The sequence below is a fragment of the Terrapene carolina genome, unplaced genomic scaffold (assembly GCF_002925995.2).
Source record: "Terrapene carolina triunguis isolate 2854851 unplaced genomic scaffold, T_m_triunguis-2.0 Scaffold88, whole genome shotgun sequence".
Taxonomy (NCBI): Eukaryota; Metazoa; Chordata; order Testudines; family Emydidae; genus Terrapene; species Terrapene triunguis.
In genome coordinates, this window is record NW_020664439.1 from 38694168 (window position 1) to 38712077 (window position 17910).

Genomic DNA, 17910 nt, shown 5'->3' on the forward strand with positions numbered 1-17910 from the left:
CAGCCGAGCTCCATCCTCTTTGGAACCCCCCTTCAGGTAGTTGAAGGCTGCTATCAAATCCCCCCTCATTCTTCTCTTCTGGAGACTAAACAATCCCAGTTCCCTCAGTCTCTCCTCATAAGTCATGTGCTCCAGACCCCTAATCATTTTTGTTGCCCTCCGCTGGACTCTTTCCAATTTTTCCACATCCTTCTTGTAGTGTGGGGCCCAAAACTGGACACAGTACTCCAGATGAGGCCTCACCAATGTCGAATAAAGGGGAACGATCACTTCCATCGATCTGCTGGCAATGCCCCTACTTCTACAGCCCAAAATGCCATTAGCCTTCTTGGCAACAAGAGCACACTGTTGACTCATATCCAGCTTCTCGTCCACTGTGACCCCTAGGTCCTTTTCTGCAGAACTGCTACCTAGCCATTCGGTCCCTAGTCTGTAGCAGTGCATGGGATTCTTCCGTCCTAAGTGCAGGACTCTGCACTTGTCCTTGTTGAACCTCATCAGGTTTTTTTTGGCCCAATCCTCTAATTTGTCTAGGTCCCTCTGTATCCGATCCCTGTATCCACATGTACTAGTGTATCTACCATGCCTCCTAGTTTAGTGTCATCTGCAAACTTGCTGAGAGTGCAGTCCACACCATCCTCCAGATCATTAATAAAGATATTAAACAAAACCGGCCCCAGGACCGACCCTTGGGGCACTCCGCTTGAAACCGGCTGCCAACTAGACATGGAGCCATTGATCACTACCCGTTGAGCCCGACGATCTAGCCAGCTTTCTATCCACCTTACAGTCCATTCATCCAGCCCATACTTCTTTAACTTGGCGGCAAGAATTTTGGGTGCCTGGTGTCCTATAACACAATCTTTCTTTTCAGAGGTATTGAGCACCCATAGGTTCTATTACAGATGCTTGGAGCTTTGAAAATCAGAGTGTGAGTGAAGAAAAATAGTTTTATATTAGCATGTAAAATGTAATGAATGACAATTAGAGCTCTCTGAAATATTCTCAATTAAATTAATAAATCTCTGCATTTGAGGTTTTCACATTTCATTCTGTTTTCACAAAAATGTTCTGACTTGGCAAAATGCTGGAAATTTTCGTGAAACACTATAGATATTCAAAAGCTCAAACTCTGAATTTTCAATTGTAGTAAGATCCATTTTTACATGGAGATACAAGCAAATCTGCAAATGTTAATGGTTTATTGCAGGGATTGGCAACTTTTGGCACGCAGCCCGTCAGGGAAAGCTGCTGGTGGGCCGGAACGGTTTGTTTACCTGTAGCGTCCACAGGTTCGGCCAATCGCAGCTCCCACTGGCCACGGTTCACCGTTCCAGGCCAATGGGGGCTGCGGGAAGCGGCATGGGCTGGGCCACCTCTTCCCGCAGCCTCCATGGCCTGGGACGGTGAACCGTGGCCAGTGGGAGCTGTGATTGGCCGAACCTGTGGACGCTGCAAGTAAACAAACCGTCCCGGCTCGCCAGCGGCTTTCCCTGATGGGCCGCGTGCCAAAGGTTGCCGATCCCTGGTTTATTGTGAACATCCCATTTTGTACAATTTTGTGATATACATTTCCAGACCTTTACCAATTTGCATAATCCTGATAGTAGTCAGATTACTCTAATACAACATACAGAGGGATGGTGTCTCTGTAACATTGTCATGTAGGAAACAAAAAGGTACTCAACATTGAAACCATGTACTAGTACTGTACATCAGATGTGTGTTTCGCTGCTGTGGGGGCAGAGGGCAATGGAGTTACCGAAGGCCACTAATTTCACAAGCTAAAAAATATGCTACTAGACTGGTATTTCTTAGGCGACCCCTGAAAATGTCTAGCTCATAAAAGATATATAAAAAAGTTATTTTGGACTTAACCATCCATTTTAACCTATGGTGTACACATTTTCACTACATGATTTGTCTTTGACTAAGCAGTTGTGTTTGCTGCATTGTTTCCACAAACAGAAACTCTTAAATGGTGTGTGTGTGTATGTGTGTGTTTAATATTATGTATGTGTATTTGTATGTGGACACGTAAGTCATATTGCATTTTTGATGTGGATCATATATGTTAAAGTAAGAAAGTCAGGTATAGTTTGTTATTTTTAAACATCTCTTTATTGAACTGAGTATATAAGAAGCATCAGACAAGTTTCTGCAGCTTCTAATGTGACTTCAGTTTTATTAAATAAAGCCATTGATTTCAATCAGACTATTTATGTCAGTAAGTACTGCTTGGCATGAGTGAGGATTACAGAATCAGGCCTGTAAGGAAGGCCAGTGAAAGATACTCTCTATATACCACTCTTTCTAGACAAGGATTCCAACATTTCTGAAAAGTGAAGGTTGCCTTTTCTTTCCTTTTGATCACATAAGAGAGCTAAACACATTAATCTATAGACAACCTTTCCCAGTACGTAGAGCACAGGATCTGGCTGGTTTCATAACAGTACTGAGTGGGTGGATTTTTCACTTTAAACAGTCACACATTGTGAAATTGTTAAATGTCTGCCTAATGTGTTTGAAAACTACTATTTAAAGAATGGGTGGGAGGTTAAGTGAGACACCAGGAATGAAAGGACTCCATCAACTTAAAAATCAAACTTCTGTCTGAAATGTTTTAACAATTATGATTACAAGGAGCACATACGATTAATTTTTAATTTTCATATCTGTTTTTGTTTATGTTATTTCTATACTTTAAAGAGCAAGAATTTTGGCTGCTGTAAATTGTTCTAGCTCCATTTATGTCAATGGAGCTACACTAATTTACATTAGCTGAGAAGCTGGCCCTTTGTTTAGAGACAGATCCATTTTTTTCTTCTAGCTAGATAGTCAGCCAGATTCCCTTGATGCTTGGATGGGTCTTCACACAGCAGTAGGAGAGAAACAAATACTCAAGAATAAATGAAAATGAGAGTGCACAACTACAAAATAATTGACAGTTGGAGTCAGAGTCGGAATATCACCTCAAAGTACTTTAAATAAATTTTGGGCCAGATTCCAATGCTCTTATTCATGTTGAATTATGCCTTCCTCCAGCACAATCTGACTGAAGGAGATGGCACTACTTGTGGTGTAGTACCTGCTCTATTCTGTATGAGGAAGAAAGAGGGACCTGGCTCTTTATTTGTAATTGACTAGTCTCATGTATTTATTTTTTTAAATGTTAAAGGATGAACAAACCGCTTATGAAACATGCTATTAAATTACAAAGAGGGCACTAAGGAGTTGTAATATACTATACAGACTGTTATCCAAATAGTGTGGACTACTTTAACCTCTTACTATTCTTAAGAAAAGCTAGGCAGCTTATTTTCTATAATAGATATTGAAAGCCTTTTTGCCTATTTATAATTACCTAATGCATTTGAAAGCTACATTAGTACACGATGCTAGTACTCAGTTTTGGGTTTATTTTCTAGCTTTCAGCTTTCATTTACTGCACTTTCCTTGCTAAGATTTTGCCATTAAGTACTCCTGTGGAACAAGGATTATGAAGATATTATTGCACAGAATTTTTTAAATCAATAGCACAGAAAATTTGTACTATGTAGTTTCAATCTTTGCATTGCATTTCACTCCTTAACCCCTTGTCTGTGAGCCACTGCAGCACAGTCCTTTAAATTGCCAGCATTTCATGGAACATTGGCATTTCAAGTGAGATGACCAGATATCTACTGCATCACTCTGATGTTAGGGAGCTGTGACACTGAGCCAGAAAGGGTTAAGCAATTTGAAGGCTAAATGACCCAAATTCGACCTTTAAAGACATATTATGAAAGTATGTAAATGGTAATTAGGGCCATTTCTTATAAATAGCTAACATAGCCATGTTAGATAGATTACAGCTTTGAAATGTAGACTTGTATTGTTAGAGAATTGGAAGAAGATAGTGACTGTAGTAGTCTATGTTTACCTATATCTTGTTAGAGGTTAACGATGTAACCAGAGGGTTCCGGTCTGTCACTGTGTTCTATCGATTCAAAGATCAAAATGGAATATTAACATTTAGATGAACTGTGAATGTGGTAATATCATTGTCTTCATTTCTCTTTGTAGTATGTAATAAACTATATGCAAATGGTGGGAGATAGGTAGTTACCTTATGCTAATCCATGTAGCTAATTATCAGTGATGCTTAGGAAATAGGTCTACTTCAAAGCCACAATGCTTCACCTATTATTCACCTACTGTCAAGAGAGTAGACTGCCAGGAAACTATAAAAAGAACTCTTGGGCCCTGATCCTGTATCTCAGATCTGCTAAGGCTTCATGAGGGGAAGTTTGAGTCACAAGACTGAGGTCCCCAGCTCCAGACTGGGTCACCCTAATATTGGACATTGGACTATAAAATATGGAACTAATTCTGAAAGAACTCTTTGCAACTCTAAAGCTCACCATCTCTACTATGAAATTGACCTAAGAATTTTATTCATGTCTGTAGGCATAATGATCTTTTAACCTATACTCTTTCTCTTTTCTTTTGTAATACATTTTAGTTTAGTTAATAAGAATTAGCTGTAAGCTTATATTTGGGTAAGATCTGAAATAGTCCTTAACCTGGTGGGTAATTTGTCCCATCCTTTGGGATTGGTAGGACTTTTTATATGATGAACAAGATTTTCAGTAATCCTCATCATATTTGGGTGGGAGCCCAAGGCTGGCTTGCTTTAAAGGAACTGTGTTTTGGGTTCTGCGTAACCAGGAAGGTGTTGTAGAAGCTGTTTTTTTGCTGGCTTGGTGAATCTAAGTATTAGAAATAACCACCAGTTTGAGGGATCATCTGCCCCATTCTTTGCAGTTTGCCCCAATTGGGCAATCTCAGAGTGCCCCCCCCCCCCGATAGGATCCCGGTCACAGGAACATTGTGCTAATCAAATAAAAACTTGATCCCATCATGGTCATTAAAGATCCCGTGGCACTCTTTGTAAGAGTAGGCTGCTAACCCCCCAAATCATGGCCAATTTGGGTAATTGCATCTGCCTGCCTAAATTCCCCCACCACTCTTTCATTTGAATATGATATTCACCTTCACTTCCTACTCTGAAATAATCAGCCATGGTGCTGTGCACGCTTAAACATTCCACCACAGAGGTTGCTGCCTTTAAATGGTGGATGAAGTTATTCCTGTCTATATATTTAGCCAGGTCCTAAACTGGTGTGAATTGATGCATGCTGATTTGCATGCGGAAGATCTGGCCTGTGTTTTTAAATTGCTTTAGAGTCCTTCAGGCTGAAATGCTGAATAAATATCAGATATCATTGTGAGTCATTTTAGGTCAGTTGCAAATAATTAAATAACTAGAACTCTTGATTTGTTTTTTTGTTTTTTTTCAGAGACAGAGCCTCACCTGTCTGGGGAAAATGAAGTGCCCAGGATCCAATGTGAGTTCTGTGCAGATGCAGGGTGATTCTGATTATTTCATCAACCATCTTGGGGTTCCCACTGTGCAGTTTTCTTATGAAGACATCAAAACATTAGAGGTAATTGTGAATGGAAACAGACAACACAATAAAAAAATTCAGAATCTGGTTTTACTCAGTGTGATATTCCATGCCAAGTAGGTTGCAGCAGAAAGCTATCTCATTTTAATGAATTATTTTAGATGTTTGGAAGTTTCTATAGTACTTAGCAACGTCAGTTCTTTGCAGTGGTGTAGCGTTCTATTTAAAAAGATTTATACTGTCTTTTGCATTTTGATAGAGCAGATCACAACAATCAAATTGCAATAGTAAGATTAATATCAAAATATAATTGTAGTCTTCAGCATTCACAGTAACCCCATGATATCTGAAGTGTTTTTTCTTATTTCTTGCTTTTGAGGGACATGTTTAAGGCTCCATGTCATCTAAGAAATTACACGGTATGGATTAGCCAACCCAACTTGACAGACAGCCTGCTACTAGAAAAAAATGAATATCTGTGTGTTTCAGTTGTTCTGTCTGGCAAGGAAAGAAAAACCTCAAAATGCATTTTACATCTGTCTCCAAACTATGGGCAAAATTCTGCTCTACAATCTACAAGCGGCTGTTAACTTCCATCTACTGGGTTAGATTCTCCAATCCACTAAGATCACTTTCCATGGCATAAACCCTGGCTTCTCCCCCTATCCTGGTGTATCTGGAGTGTATGCTGACATTGTTCTGTGGTGGAGTTTTAGTGGGATAGGGATCACTGTGGTGGAGGGGAGCACCAACTCCTGATTCTACCTTGCTCTGGCACAGCTCTAATTTGTCCCAAGCTTAGGTGGCTGAGGATTATAAAGACACAATTGGTTCCCTGTACTACTCACCCTGCACTGCACCGAAGCAGAGTGGAGAATCTGCCCCACTGTTCTCAATGCATTGGCCTCTGCTGGCCCTGTGCACGAGGGTGAGTTTCACTCCGTATGTGCAATATTAATTGCAGAGTTAAACCGTGTTGCCATTTCCATAGCATAGAGGAGGAACTGGTAACTCCAGCATTCTGGGCATGTAGGGTGAAACCACCAGGCACTGCAACATTCTGCTCTCCTTAGATGAACAGAACTCCCACTATTCTCCTTCTAGATGTCTTCTCTCCCTATGCACATAAGCTATTAGTCTTCATTCCTTCCAGAGTCATTGTACAATGGCAGCATACTTTAGCAGTGCATTTTTTGTCAACAAAAGGGGAAGTTTGGGGGTTGATAGAATTAATTAAAAATATTTTGTGCCAACAAAACCTTCTTGTTGTTTTCTTTCAAGAATCAAACATTTTTCAAGCTGCTTTTATTATTATTATTTACTTTAAAAATAAATCAAGACAATTCTCATTTCAAGTAATATACTGCAGTCAGCAAATGTTCCTATCTAGGTAACTCCTTCTGGGGAAATTTGGATCAATTTTTCTGTCCATTGTATGAAAGAGAGACCGGGATTTAACAAAACAAGCATTTGGTTTACTGAACATCTATCACAATATAAACAGAGATATTTCCCTGAAGTCAAAAATGGCTGACTTTAACTTTATTTTTGGAGACAACTTCAAAATGGGAGTATTATCGGCAAGTGTGATTATAAACAACGCATAGTGACTATTTCCTTTATGGTGAGTGAAATAAATATGGTACACAATGCTTATGGAGAAGTAAATTCTAATGAGCCTTTTTCATTTCTATATTTTCACCTGGGTTCAAAAGGGAAAGAAAATAAAGACCAACATTTTAAAAATATTCTGTGATTAGTTAGAATGTCATTTTATTATTTCTCACACCATGCAAAGGTCAGGACTGTGTCTTATTTACTGTTCTTTATAGCACCAAGCACATGGTTGTAGTCATCAAATAAAATGAGACTTATTATTAACTGATTATTTTTCTTTAATGCGGGGTGAAAGTCACCCAGGGTGTAGGGAGGCCTGCACAAGGCCCTATGCACCACTTGATTACAACTTAAGATATGGAATTTCACTCCTGATGTGTAACCTGTGTGTTAAGCTTTAGAAAGACAGAGCTTCTGTGTGGTCGGATAAGTATACTGTTTCTCTGTTCAAATGTTGTTGTTTATATATAACTGATTTGGGAAGCCATTCAGGGTAACATGAAGCTCTTCTGAGCAGAGTCTGAGTATTCTGTATATGGATTCTTTATGTGGCTAACAAGAAGATCTAGCATTCTATTTGATGCTAACAAAAATTTGTGGAAGATCCATAAAAATTTAGGATCACAGAGACTGTCATATTGGATTAGACTGAGTGTCTAGTCCAGTGTCCTGTCTCCAACAGTGGCCAAACCCAGACACTTCTGATGAATGTGTAGGAAGAAGGCAGATGTGGAGTAATCTAGTCTCCACATTTATGTCTCCTCCTAATCTTAAACAGCTAGAGATAGTCCTACGCCTATAAACATAACATAAACATAACAGTCGGGAATGGGCCACATCCACCCTGATTGAATTGGCCTCGTTAGCACTGACCCCCCACTTGGTAAGACAACTTCCTTCTTTTCATGTGCTGTATATTTATACCTGCCTACTGTATTTTTCACTCCATGCATCTGATGAAGTGGGTTATAGCCCACGAAAGCTCATGCCTAAATAAATTTGTTAGTCTCTAAGGTGCCACAAGGACTCCTCATTGTTTTTGCTGATACAGATTAACACGGCTACCCCTCTGAAGCCTTTAAACATGGTAATATCTCTTCCACAAATGTGTTTGTTATAATTAATTATGGTAATTCTACATATTCTTGTTATCAATATAAATATCCAATCCCTTTTTGAATCTTGCTAAATTCTTGGCCTCAGCAACTTCATGTGGCAGTGAATTCCACAGTTTAATCACAGCTTTTGTGAAAATTATATTTCCTTTCATCAGTTTGAATTTCTCATCTTTTATTTTCATTGAATGTCCCCTTGTTCTTTTGTCCCCTTGTTCTTTTGTTAGGAGATAGGAAGACTAGACGTTTGTGAGCTATTTTCTCTAGATCATTCATTATATTACATACTTTTATCATGTCTCCTTTCAAGTAATAGCCTACATTTTCAAAAGTGAACTTTTGACTGTCTAACTTGAGACATCTTATAGGGTCCTGATATTCAGGAATTCTGAGCACTTGCTTTCTGAAAATATATTCCTTTTAAGGTGTCTCAAATTAGACATCCAATACCTCTAAACACCTTTGAAAATTGGTGCCAACGTTTGTGAAAATCTACCATGTAGATAGAAGAGGACATGAAAATGGTGTCTGTTTCCTTATTTCTAACCATGAAAACATTTTAACATCATATTTCCCTCATTGTCATGTTAAGCACTTTCTGTGCCTACACATGTTCCCTTAGCAGTTTAGATACAAAAATTAAACTGAGTAACAGGGCTGGATCCCTTTTCATCCTTAGCTTTGCTTGGCATCTGCACTGCTAATTTGCTAATGATTCAATTTCACAAATGCAGAGCAACCTATGGATGTGCCAAATGTTGGAGTGATCCTCCTTAGAAGATATTGTGGTGTTAATTGAAATGTCTGTAGTCACAAGCTTTAGTTTAATAAGAAGGTTTTCAATTTGTAAACACTGTTGCACCTATTAGGAGAATCATTCTGTTTCAGATTAAATACAATGCAGAGGTTGGTTTAAAGGAAATGAAAAAGCAGATGCTCTCAGATTAAGAGGCAACGTTTATGACAGGCTTGTGGTCCAATACACACTTAACAGCTGCTGCATGTAGTTTCTGTTCCAGATCTGGGTATTCACTATATATAGGGCATGTGAAAGAATCTGCAAACTCCATTGTATCAAAACCATAAACCTTTCCCCAGCAACATTTATGGTATTAACACTGAAGTTCCCATAAATATTGCTTATTTTACTTCTATAGAAAGTTTCATTTTCCATCTTCAGGTTATTTTTACAACTATTAATTATCATTTTGTTTTGAAAATAATGAAGCAATATAGCTAAACTTGTAGAAGAAAATATTTGTGCATTTGATTAAATGTCACACAATGAATTTGAACTTTTAAGGCACCGCATTCTGTTGAAAATCCAGTTACTTTATCTCTCATATTGTAAATTAATACCTGAAAGTAAATTATGTGATAGATATTATCTCCAGTCTTGAAGTTGATGTACCGCACCTTTCAGACCTTAATGTATTTTGCCCTGAACCTCATGATATCTGCTTTATGTGAGAAATGAAACACTTAGCAAAATATGCAAATTTATGTAGGCAAGTGGATGGGTTTTTAGTACAAGCAAAGTTACTCAGCATGATTAAATTTGGATTCTCTTGATTATTTATTGTATTGGTTATGTGAGCAGTTAATATTCCATCATTTACATGCCACTTCATTGATTTATTATCATTTCCTTATGAAACTGGTTCAGTGGCTCTCATAGTATGCTATATACTACCAGACATGAGCAGTTCAGGAGAGATTTAAGGATGCTAAATCTATTTTCTGGAGGAGGCTGGGAGTATCAAAAAATGATAGCACCATTCTGAGAGAGGCACAAATTATGCTGATCTTGCATCCATTCTATTATATATTGCAGGAAGCTCTAATGCACAGCTTAGTAACTTTTGGCAGATACAGTAGTTGTTTGTTTCGTACACCTGTCAAACAGCATATGGTATCATGTAAAACCAATGCAACTCATCTAAGAACTGGTCCATTCAAAGTACCTCTCTCTGGCAAAAGGGTCAAAGAGTCCTCCCCCTAATGTCATATACAGAGCAACAGTTACAGATCAGCTACGGAAACGTATTTCTTGCATAGTGTGTGCAATGCTGATCCTCAGAGAGAAGGTTATAAAAACTGTACATTGGCAGGAGCCTGAGAAGTAAATAGGAGGAATTAAAAATGTAAGAGGAAATGCTCAGACCAGAAGAGTGAGCAAAAAATATCTTTTTTGAAATTAGCTAATCTACTGAAGTAATGTTTCAGGGAGGTGAGATTTCGATGGCAAACACCTTTGGTTAGAACTGAGCAAGCAGACTACATACTAAGTGCCCAACCACCGGGATAAAAATGTACTAAGTGAAAGGTAGTTCATCTATTTACTAACAGAAATACACAGATTTTAGTCTCCTGGTAAGAAATAAAGTCGGAAGAGTTTTCAAGCAGGAAAACGACAGTATTAATCTCTCCTTTTTCTAATGGTCCTGCTGTTATTGCTTCGGGGGATCCTCTGTCTCCATAGCCTCTGGGGCATTAGCTTTACCTCTAGGATGGATAACAGCTTGAAGGTCACAATGATTCATCATGTCAACAAGAGGAAGCCCAAGTGTAATACACAAGCAACTGGAGAGCCGGTATCCACTGATTCCCCTGCTCTTTGGGCCCTGTTTGAAGTGGAATCTGACCAAGAAGCAAATGGTGTAGAACAGTTTTCCAAACTATTCAAGCTAATTGTAGGAAATCTTAAGCAACAGTGGAGGAGTCTGTAGAAGCAGTGAGGAGTTGTGCTGAGAACACGTCTGAGCTCTTGTAATAGAGAAAGGATGGTTCAGTGGTTCAGGCATTAGCTTATGACTTGGTGACCTGGATTCAGTTCCAAGCTCCACCACAGACTTCTAAATCACTTAGCCTCTCTGTGCCTCAGTTCCCCACTGTAACATGAGGATAATAGCCCTGCTCTCCCTTGCAATAGTGTTGCAAGGAAAAATACATTAAAGATTGTGAGGGTGCTTAGATATTATGTGGTGAGGGCCATATAAGTATCTAAGATATGTAGACAGTAACTGAAGGTCCATAACTATGTCTTCCTTTTCTCAATGGCACTATATAATGGTACTATTACAGAAACAATCTTACTCAAATCTTACTCAGAGCCGCACAAGTGAAGACATTCTAAAGCACTGTAGTTTGGTCCATCATTGTAACTCTCCATGTTATGTAATATCTACATTGGTGGTGCAAAATCATAGACTCGACAGAAATTCCCATGGAAAGGGTAAATTTCAAGTGCTATTTTTTTCATTCCATTTTTTTACAGTGCATTTCTATATTCTTGAATGTACTAAATTTGTATTTTCACAATGGTGTGGCTTCATATCAGTAAATAGAGCATTGGATATAAAAGATGAATGTGCTCCATGATGCTGGAAAGTACATGTGCACAATTGCCAAACCACAGTATTTGACACCTCATTGGTCACTGTGTTTATAAAGTTCTATTTAGGGATGAATCTTTTAGAAGTGTTTTTGTTTCCGCTTCCTTTATATTCCTTACCTATGGTCTGAGGGGGTTGTAATGAGCAATCCAAGTCTGATACTGCTCTCAGCTTCATTTCTGAACATCAGAAACAACCGTTGAAGTCAATGGCGTTACAGTAGTGTGAGATCAGAATCAGTTTCTGTGTGGGAATTCAGTTTCCTATTTGGTTGTTCCTGGTTCCAGTTCTGTGCATAGATTGTATGTGGTTGCATGCCTGGTATAATGGAGACTATCCTTTCATCACTTAATTATTTCCCCTCTTCTTCTGCCCTTGCGTATTGCTTTCTTTCTTCCTCTCAGTTTCTATTCTGTCTTTTTTTTAAAAATCTCACTAATACAGTAGTTTTATATGTCTGTTTACTTCAGATGAATAATTGATAGCTGTGTTCTTCCATATGAAGTAACAACCACCTTACGTTGAACTCTGCTCTTGTAAATGCCCTTCATAATCTAAGTATATCTGATTGAAGTCATTGAAACTATGTTTCACAGCATAGCAGATGGGTAAACAGATTTGAAGTTAACAAATGTACTACCTGCTAGTGTACCCATGTGCCAAATAGGGAGAGATCTCTCTGACATCTAGAGCAAAGGTGGAAAGAGGAATGAATTGTGTCTGGGTCACCATTGCTAGGCAAATGCACAATTAGCATGCCATGCCCAGAAGTTTCTGGAATTGGGTTAGGTAGTTTTCTGCATGTTCAGTAGACTCCCTGTAGCTGGACTAATAAACTCCACTGGGGGCAAGTAGTCAGGTCAGCTGTTTTACAAAAGGACATGTGACCTGTGTGGGTTGGGAGAAGCACAGCTATAGGAGGAAAAAATAGCCTATTTCCCCCTAACTCTGAAGCATTTTGCAGCAGGTTAGTGCTATTGTTAACTTTCCAACACAAGGAAGCACTAGCAGTATTAGTTAGAAATAGAAAGAGGAAATTCTGAGGGAAAACTAAGTTCTTTCATTTTAATTGTATACCTCTCATGTTATTTGATTTTAGCCAAACTGTTTCAGTTAAATTGTTTTAAACCAGTATCATTCACCAACTCTTTTCTTATTTAAATGTGATGGTGGGGAAAGAGTTATTGGTATTTTGCTAGTCTCAGTTTTGTATTTTTCTTGTAACAGGATTTTTCATTTATATACTTAAACACAGATTGGTTGGTTAATTAGTTAGCTGACTAGCTAATTGAGACACTTCACAATCCAGCAGGAGAAAGAGTCTGTGTGGGTTTCAGTGAATCAGTTGGAGATTTCTGCAAGCAAGAGGAGGGAAGGTATTATTGTAGTGCTTTTGACTTAGCAGACTATGTAGATTTGACGAACAAAGACTGAAAGTCAGGTCAACTCACCCTAATCTTTTGGAACTCTGAGTTACTTTTCACTGGGCTTCTGTGGGACTGACCTGTTTAGATTTAAATTGTGTGTTTTATTTATATTTATGTATAACTGTGAAGATAATATATGTGGATTCTGAAGTAGCCTTGTTATATAGTAAAAATTAAGCTATTAACATTGTTTCTTTATCATAAGATTTTATTAAGTTGGTACTTAATTCTTAAGTTCATTACACTTGTTCTTTTTGGACTTGATTGTGGGCAGGTTCACAATCCTTGCTGAAAATGCTCATTGACTGAATTCTGGGTCTCTGTGCTTTTCTATAGGAATTAATTTAAGTACTAGCAGGGGGGTAATGAAGTAAACTCTAGCCGTCCCAAAGGTTATCCTACCATAAAATGGTCTTTGTTTTACTGTGCACATTCATTAATTATTGTGTGATTTTTCTGTAAGAACTCTAGATATGTCTGGAGAAGACTTATGAATGGGAAAAGAAAGAAGTGATGAGAAGTGGAGAGAAGGAAGCAATTAAAGAACTCTGGATTAGCTTGGTTAGCACAGTGTTGTGCATTGTTTTGTGCAAATAAATGTTTGAGAAGGTGGAGTTATAGCTTATATCCAAGCAGAAGAATGGGACTGTCACTTAGGCAAAAACTTTCAAAAAAGTGGCCACTGATTTTAGTTGTCTCTTATATTTTAGGCTGCCCAATTTTAGGCATTTTGGGTCAGATTTACAGAAAGGCTGAGCACCCCTAATTCTGTTTGATGTCAGTGGGATCTGTGTAGGTGGTCAATATATCTGAAAATCAGTCCCAAGATGAGTCCTGTTGGGACACCCAAACTTAGTAGACTTTTTGAAAATGTTTGTCTTAATTTCTCTGTGCCTGTAAAATAGGATTAATTATTAGTCATCTCTTAGCGGTAGCTAGCCAAGTTTGTAAAGTGCTCTGAATATGAAAAGTGCTATAGCCACTAGGCATTGTGGCCTAGGGGTAGAGTACTAGAGAGGGACCCAGAAAGCCTGAGTTCTGTTCTCAGGTATGTTACTGGCCTCCTGGGTGACCTTGGGCATGTCACCTTACCTCTCTGTGCCTCAGTTTCGCCATCTGTAAAGTAGGTATAATGATACTTACCTCTATAAAGCACTTTGAGATTTACTCATAAACTACGTAAGAGCTATGTATTATTTATTAATATGTGTTTATTAATAAATGCATAAAATTTTAACTTTTGCAGCACTTTCAGTGCCATTTTATCTGTGAACCGTTTGGAAGAGTGGTTGGCCTTCTTTTTTTAGGAAGGTAACTCACATAATGGTATTACTGGGAAACTAGTACTAGAATCCTGGCTTTTCCCTACACCTTAAATTAGCTAAAATAGAGAGGCAGAATAAATTGTCCCCAGTACTTTCTAACAGCAAGAGAAGCGTCACCATTCATGGAAGAATTTTAAATCTACCATGGTTATTGGTGAGAGTGATTGTAGAAGTGATTTGCTGGCATCATTGATGTACTGGGGAAGGTGTTTGGGAAGGCAGGATCCCCCTGCTGACTGTCATTATTTGAAGGCTAGATGTCTCCTTCTAAAGTCCAATCTCTTTTGAAAGAAGCAGGAGCCTCTCTGAGGATAACATGAGGCTGTGAATTGGAGAAAGTAAATGTGGCTGCTGACACATGTTTGTTACCTACACTGTGGGGATATTGCTAATCTTGCCCTGTTGATGGTGAAGGACAGGAGAAGACTGTGATTCTGGCTTGAAAAGGATGGATGTTTATCTGTTCGAGCTGAATGATGGCACCGCTTCACCACCTTTAGTACTCCGGCCTCTCATTGCTGCTGAATCTCAGGTTCATGTGTCAGATTTCAGAGTAGCAGCCGTTAGTCTGTATCCGCAAAAAGAACAGGAGTACTTGTGGCATCTTAGAGACTAACACATTTATTTGAGCATAAGCTTTTGTGGGCTACAGCCTACTTCATCGGATGCATGTAGTGGAAAATACAGTAGGAAGATTATATATATATATATATATATATATACAGAGATCATGAAACAGTGGGTGTTACTATACACACTATAAGGAGACTGCCACGTACATTGGCCAAACCTGACAGTCTCTACGTAAAAGAGTAAATGGACACAAATCAGACGTCAAGAATTAGAACATTCAAAAACCAGTTGGAAAACACTTCAATCTCCCTGGCCACTCGATTACAGACCTAAAAGTCGCAATATTACAACAAAAAAACTTCAAAAACAGACTCCAAGGAGAGACCGCTGAATTGGAATTAATTTGCAAATTAGACACCATTACATTAGGTTGAACAAAGACTGGGAGTGGATGGGCCATTACACAAAGTAAAACTATTTCCCCATGCTTATTTCCCCCCCCCAACACACACACACACAATCTCCTTGTCAATTGCTGGAAATGGGCCATTTTCATTACCACTACAAACAGTTTTTTTTTCTCTCCTGCTGATAAAAGCTCAACTTAACTGATCACTCTCCTTAGAATGTGTATAATAACACCCATTGTTTCATGTTGTGTGTGTGTGTGTGTGTATATCTATATATATATCTATATATATATCTTCCTACTGTATTTTCCACTACATGCATCCGATGAAGTAGGCTGTAGCCCACGAAAGCTTATGCTCAAATAAATGTGTTAGTCTCTAATGTGCCACAAGTACTCCTGTTCTTTTTGAGGTTCATGTGTAGTATTTGGTTTCTCAAGAGACTACTTAAATCAAATTAACGATTCCCGAATATTTGTGTTGGCCTGTTTGAAACAGTTTAATGTTGACTTTATTTTTTAAAATGTATCACCAGGGAAGGGGCAAAAGAGGCAATTTCCCCTTTATTGACAGTGGTGATTCTGGCCTTCTCTAGACACCGGCTAAGCACTTGTCTTCCATTTCACTTCTTTATCGACCTCACTGAATAATAGGGTTGCCAACCCTCCTGGTTTTGCCAGGAGTCTCCTGGAATCAGGCTCCATCTCCCAGAGGCTACTGAAGCCAAACTGGGAGATTTTAGGCGCCAAAAGTCCAGCGGCGCAGCAGGGCTAAGGCGGGCTCCCTGCCTGCCCTTGCCCCACGCTACTCCTGGAAGCAGCTGGCACATCCTTGCGGCCTCTAGGGGTGGGCAGAGGGTCTCCGTGCACTGCCACTGCCCCGAGCACCGAGTCTGCAGCTCCAATTGGCTGGGAAGTGCGGCCAGTGGGAGCTGTGGGGGTGCAGGGGCAGCGTGTGGACCTCCTTTTCCCCCTAGGGGCCACAGGAACATGCTGGTCACTTCCAGAGAGGTGCAGGGCCAGAGCAGGCAGGGAGCCTGCCTTAGCCCCACTGCCCGGCCTGAGCCTGCACCCTTCACACCCTCCTGCACCCTAACCCCCTGCCTCGGCCTGGAGCCTCCTCCTGCACGCAAGCTCCCTCCCAGAGCTTGCATCCCTCACCCCCTCCTGCACCCTAATCCCCTGCCTCAGGCTCAGTCTGAAGCCCCCTCCCACACTCCGAGCCCCTTGGCCCCAGTCCAGAGCCTGCCCCACCTCCTGCACCCCCCCCCCAACTCCCTGCCCCAGTCCAGTGAAAATGAGTGAGGTGGAGGAGAGCGAGCAATGGAGGGAGGGGGGATGGAGTGAGTGGGGCAGGGCAGGGGAAGGGACTCGGGGAAGGGGCGGAGCAAGGGTGTTTGGGTTTGTGTGATTAGACCAGAGGTGGGCAAACTATGGCCCGTGGGCCGGATGTGGCCTGCGGGAGCCTCCTACCCGGCCCCTGAGCTCCTCCCCTGGGAGGCTAGCCTCCAGCCCTTCCCCCGCTGTTCCTCTCCCCTGCAGCCTCAGCTCACTGCTCCGCTGGTGCAATGCTCTGGGCAGCGGGGCTGCGAGCTCGCGGGGCAGCGCAGCTGCAGAGCCCGGCCTGACTCGGTGCTCTGTGCTGCATGGTGGCGTGGCTGGCTCCCGCCAGGTGGTGCAGCTGCCTGTCTTGCTGCTAGCCGTGCCACCAGCCACCGGTGCTCCAGGCAGCGCGGTAAGGGGGCAGGGAGCAGGGGGGGTTGGATAGAGGGCAGGGGAGTTTGGGGTGTGACGTTGTGCAGTCTATATGGTTTTATAAAAACTTGATAATAAGTCAATATAATGTAACTGGGATAGTTTTAGAGAAAATATGGTAATAAGTGAATGTAACGTAACTGGGATATGCTTCATGCAAAAGGTCTCTTGTAAGGTATCATTACAAAGCTTATAATCTACTGAGTATGATCATCTGATTTGTATAAATGTACCACTCTTGTATCTAAAACTAGAAATATAAAATGTAACTCTGAGGGCCTATTGTAATTATGTGAAGTGTGGGCCATTAATGATGGTTTGGAATCTTGATGACTCCCATTGTCTGCAGATGACTGTGTTTATCTGTGAGTCTTCCTGTATATGTGTGTGCTGGCAAGTGAGTAATGAAGTCTTGCAGTGACATGTGATCATGTCACCTGAACTGGAATCCATCTTTAACCTGGTGCTTTTCCAGTGAGTGGGGGTGGAAACCCAGAGGGACAAAGGGTTCCCGCCTTATGCAAAAGATATATAAAGGGGTGGAACAAACCAAAGAAGGGAGAGGAGCCATCATGGAGAATCCCCTAGCTAACACCTAAGCTGGAACAAGAGCTGTACCAGGGGAAAGAATTGTGCCCAGGCCTGGAAGGTGTCCAGTCTGAGAAAAACTTACTGAAGCATCTCTGAGGGTGAGATTATCTGTATTTAGTTTGATTAGGCATAGATTTGCGCAGTTTATTTTATTTTGCTTGTGACTTACTTTGTTCTGTCTGTTACTACTTTGAACCACTTAAATCCTACTGTCTGTATTTAATAAAATCACTTTTTATTTAGTAATTTACTC

General features: G+C 40.3%; 1 protein-coding gene across 1 annotated transcript in view; it reads left to right on the plus strand.

Annotated features, from left to right (window-relative positions):
• The window catches only part of NAALADL2 (N-acetylated alpha-linked acidic dipeptidase like 2), a 547525-nt gene that overhangs the window by 356074 nt on the left and 173541 nt on the right, over positions 1–17910 (plus strand). The window contains exon 9 of the mRNA XM_026650206.1: positions 5343–5489. Coding sequence (XP_026505991.1) covers positions 5343–5489 — 147 coding nt within the window. The remainder of the gene's footprint in view (positions 1–5342; positions 5490–17910) is intronic.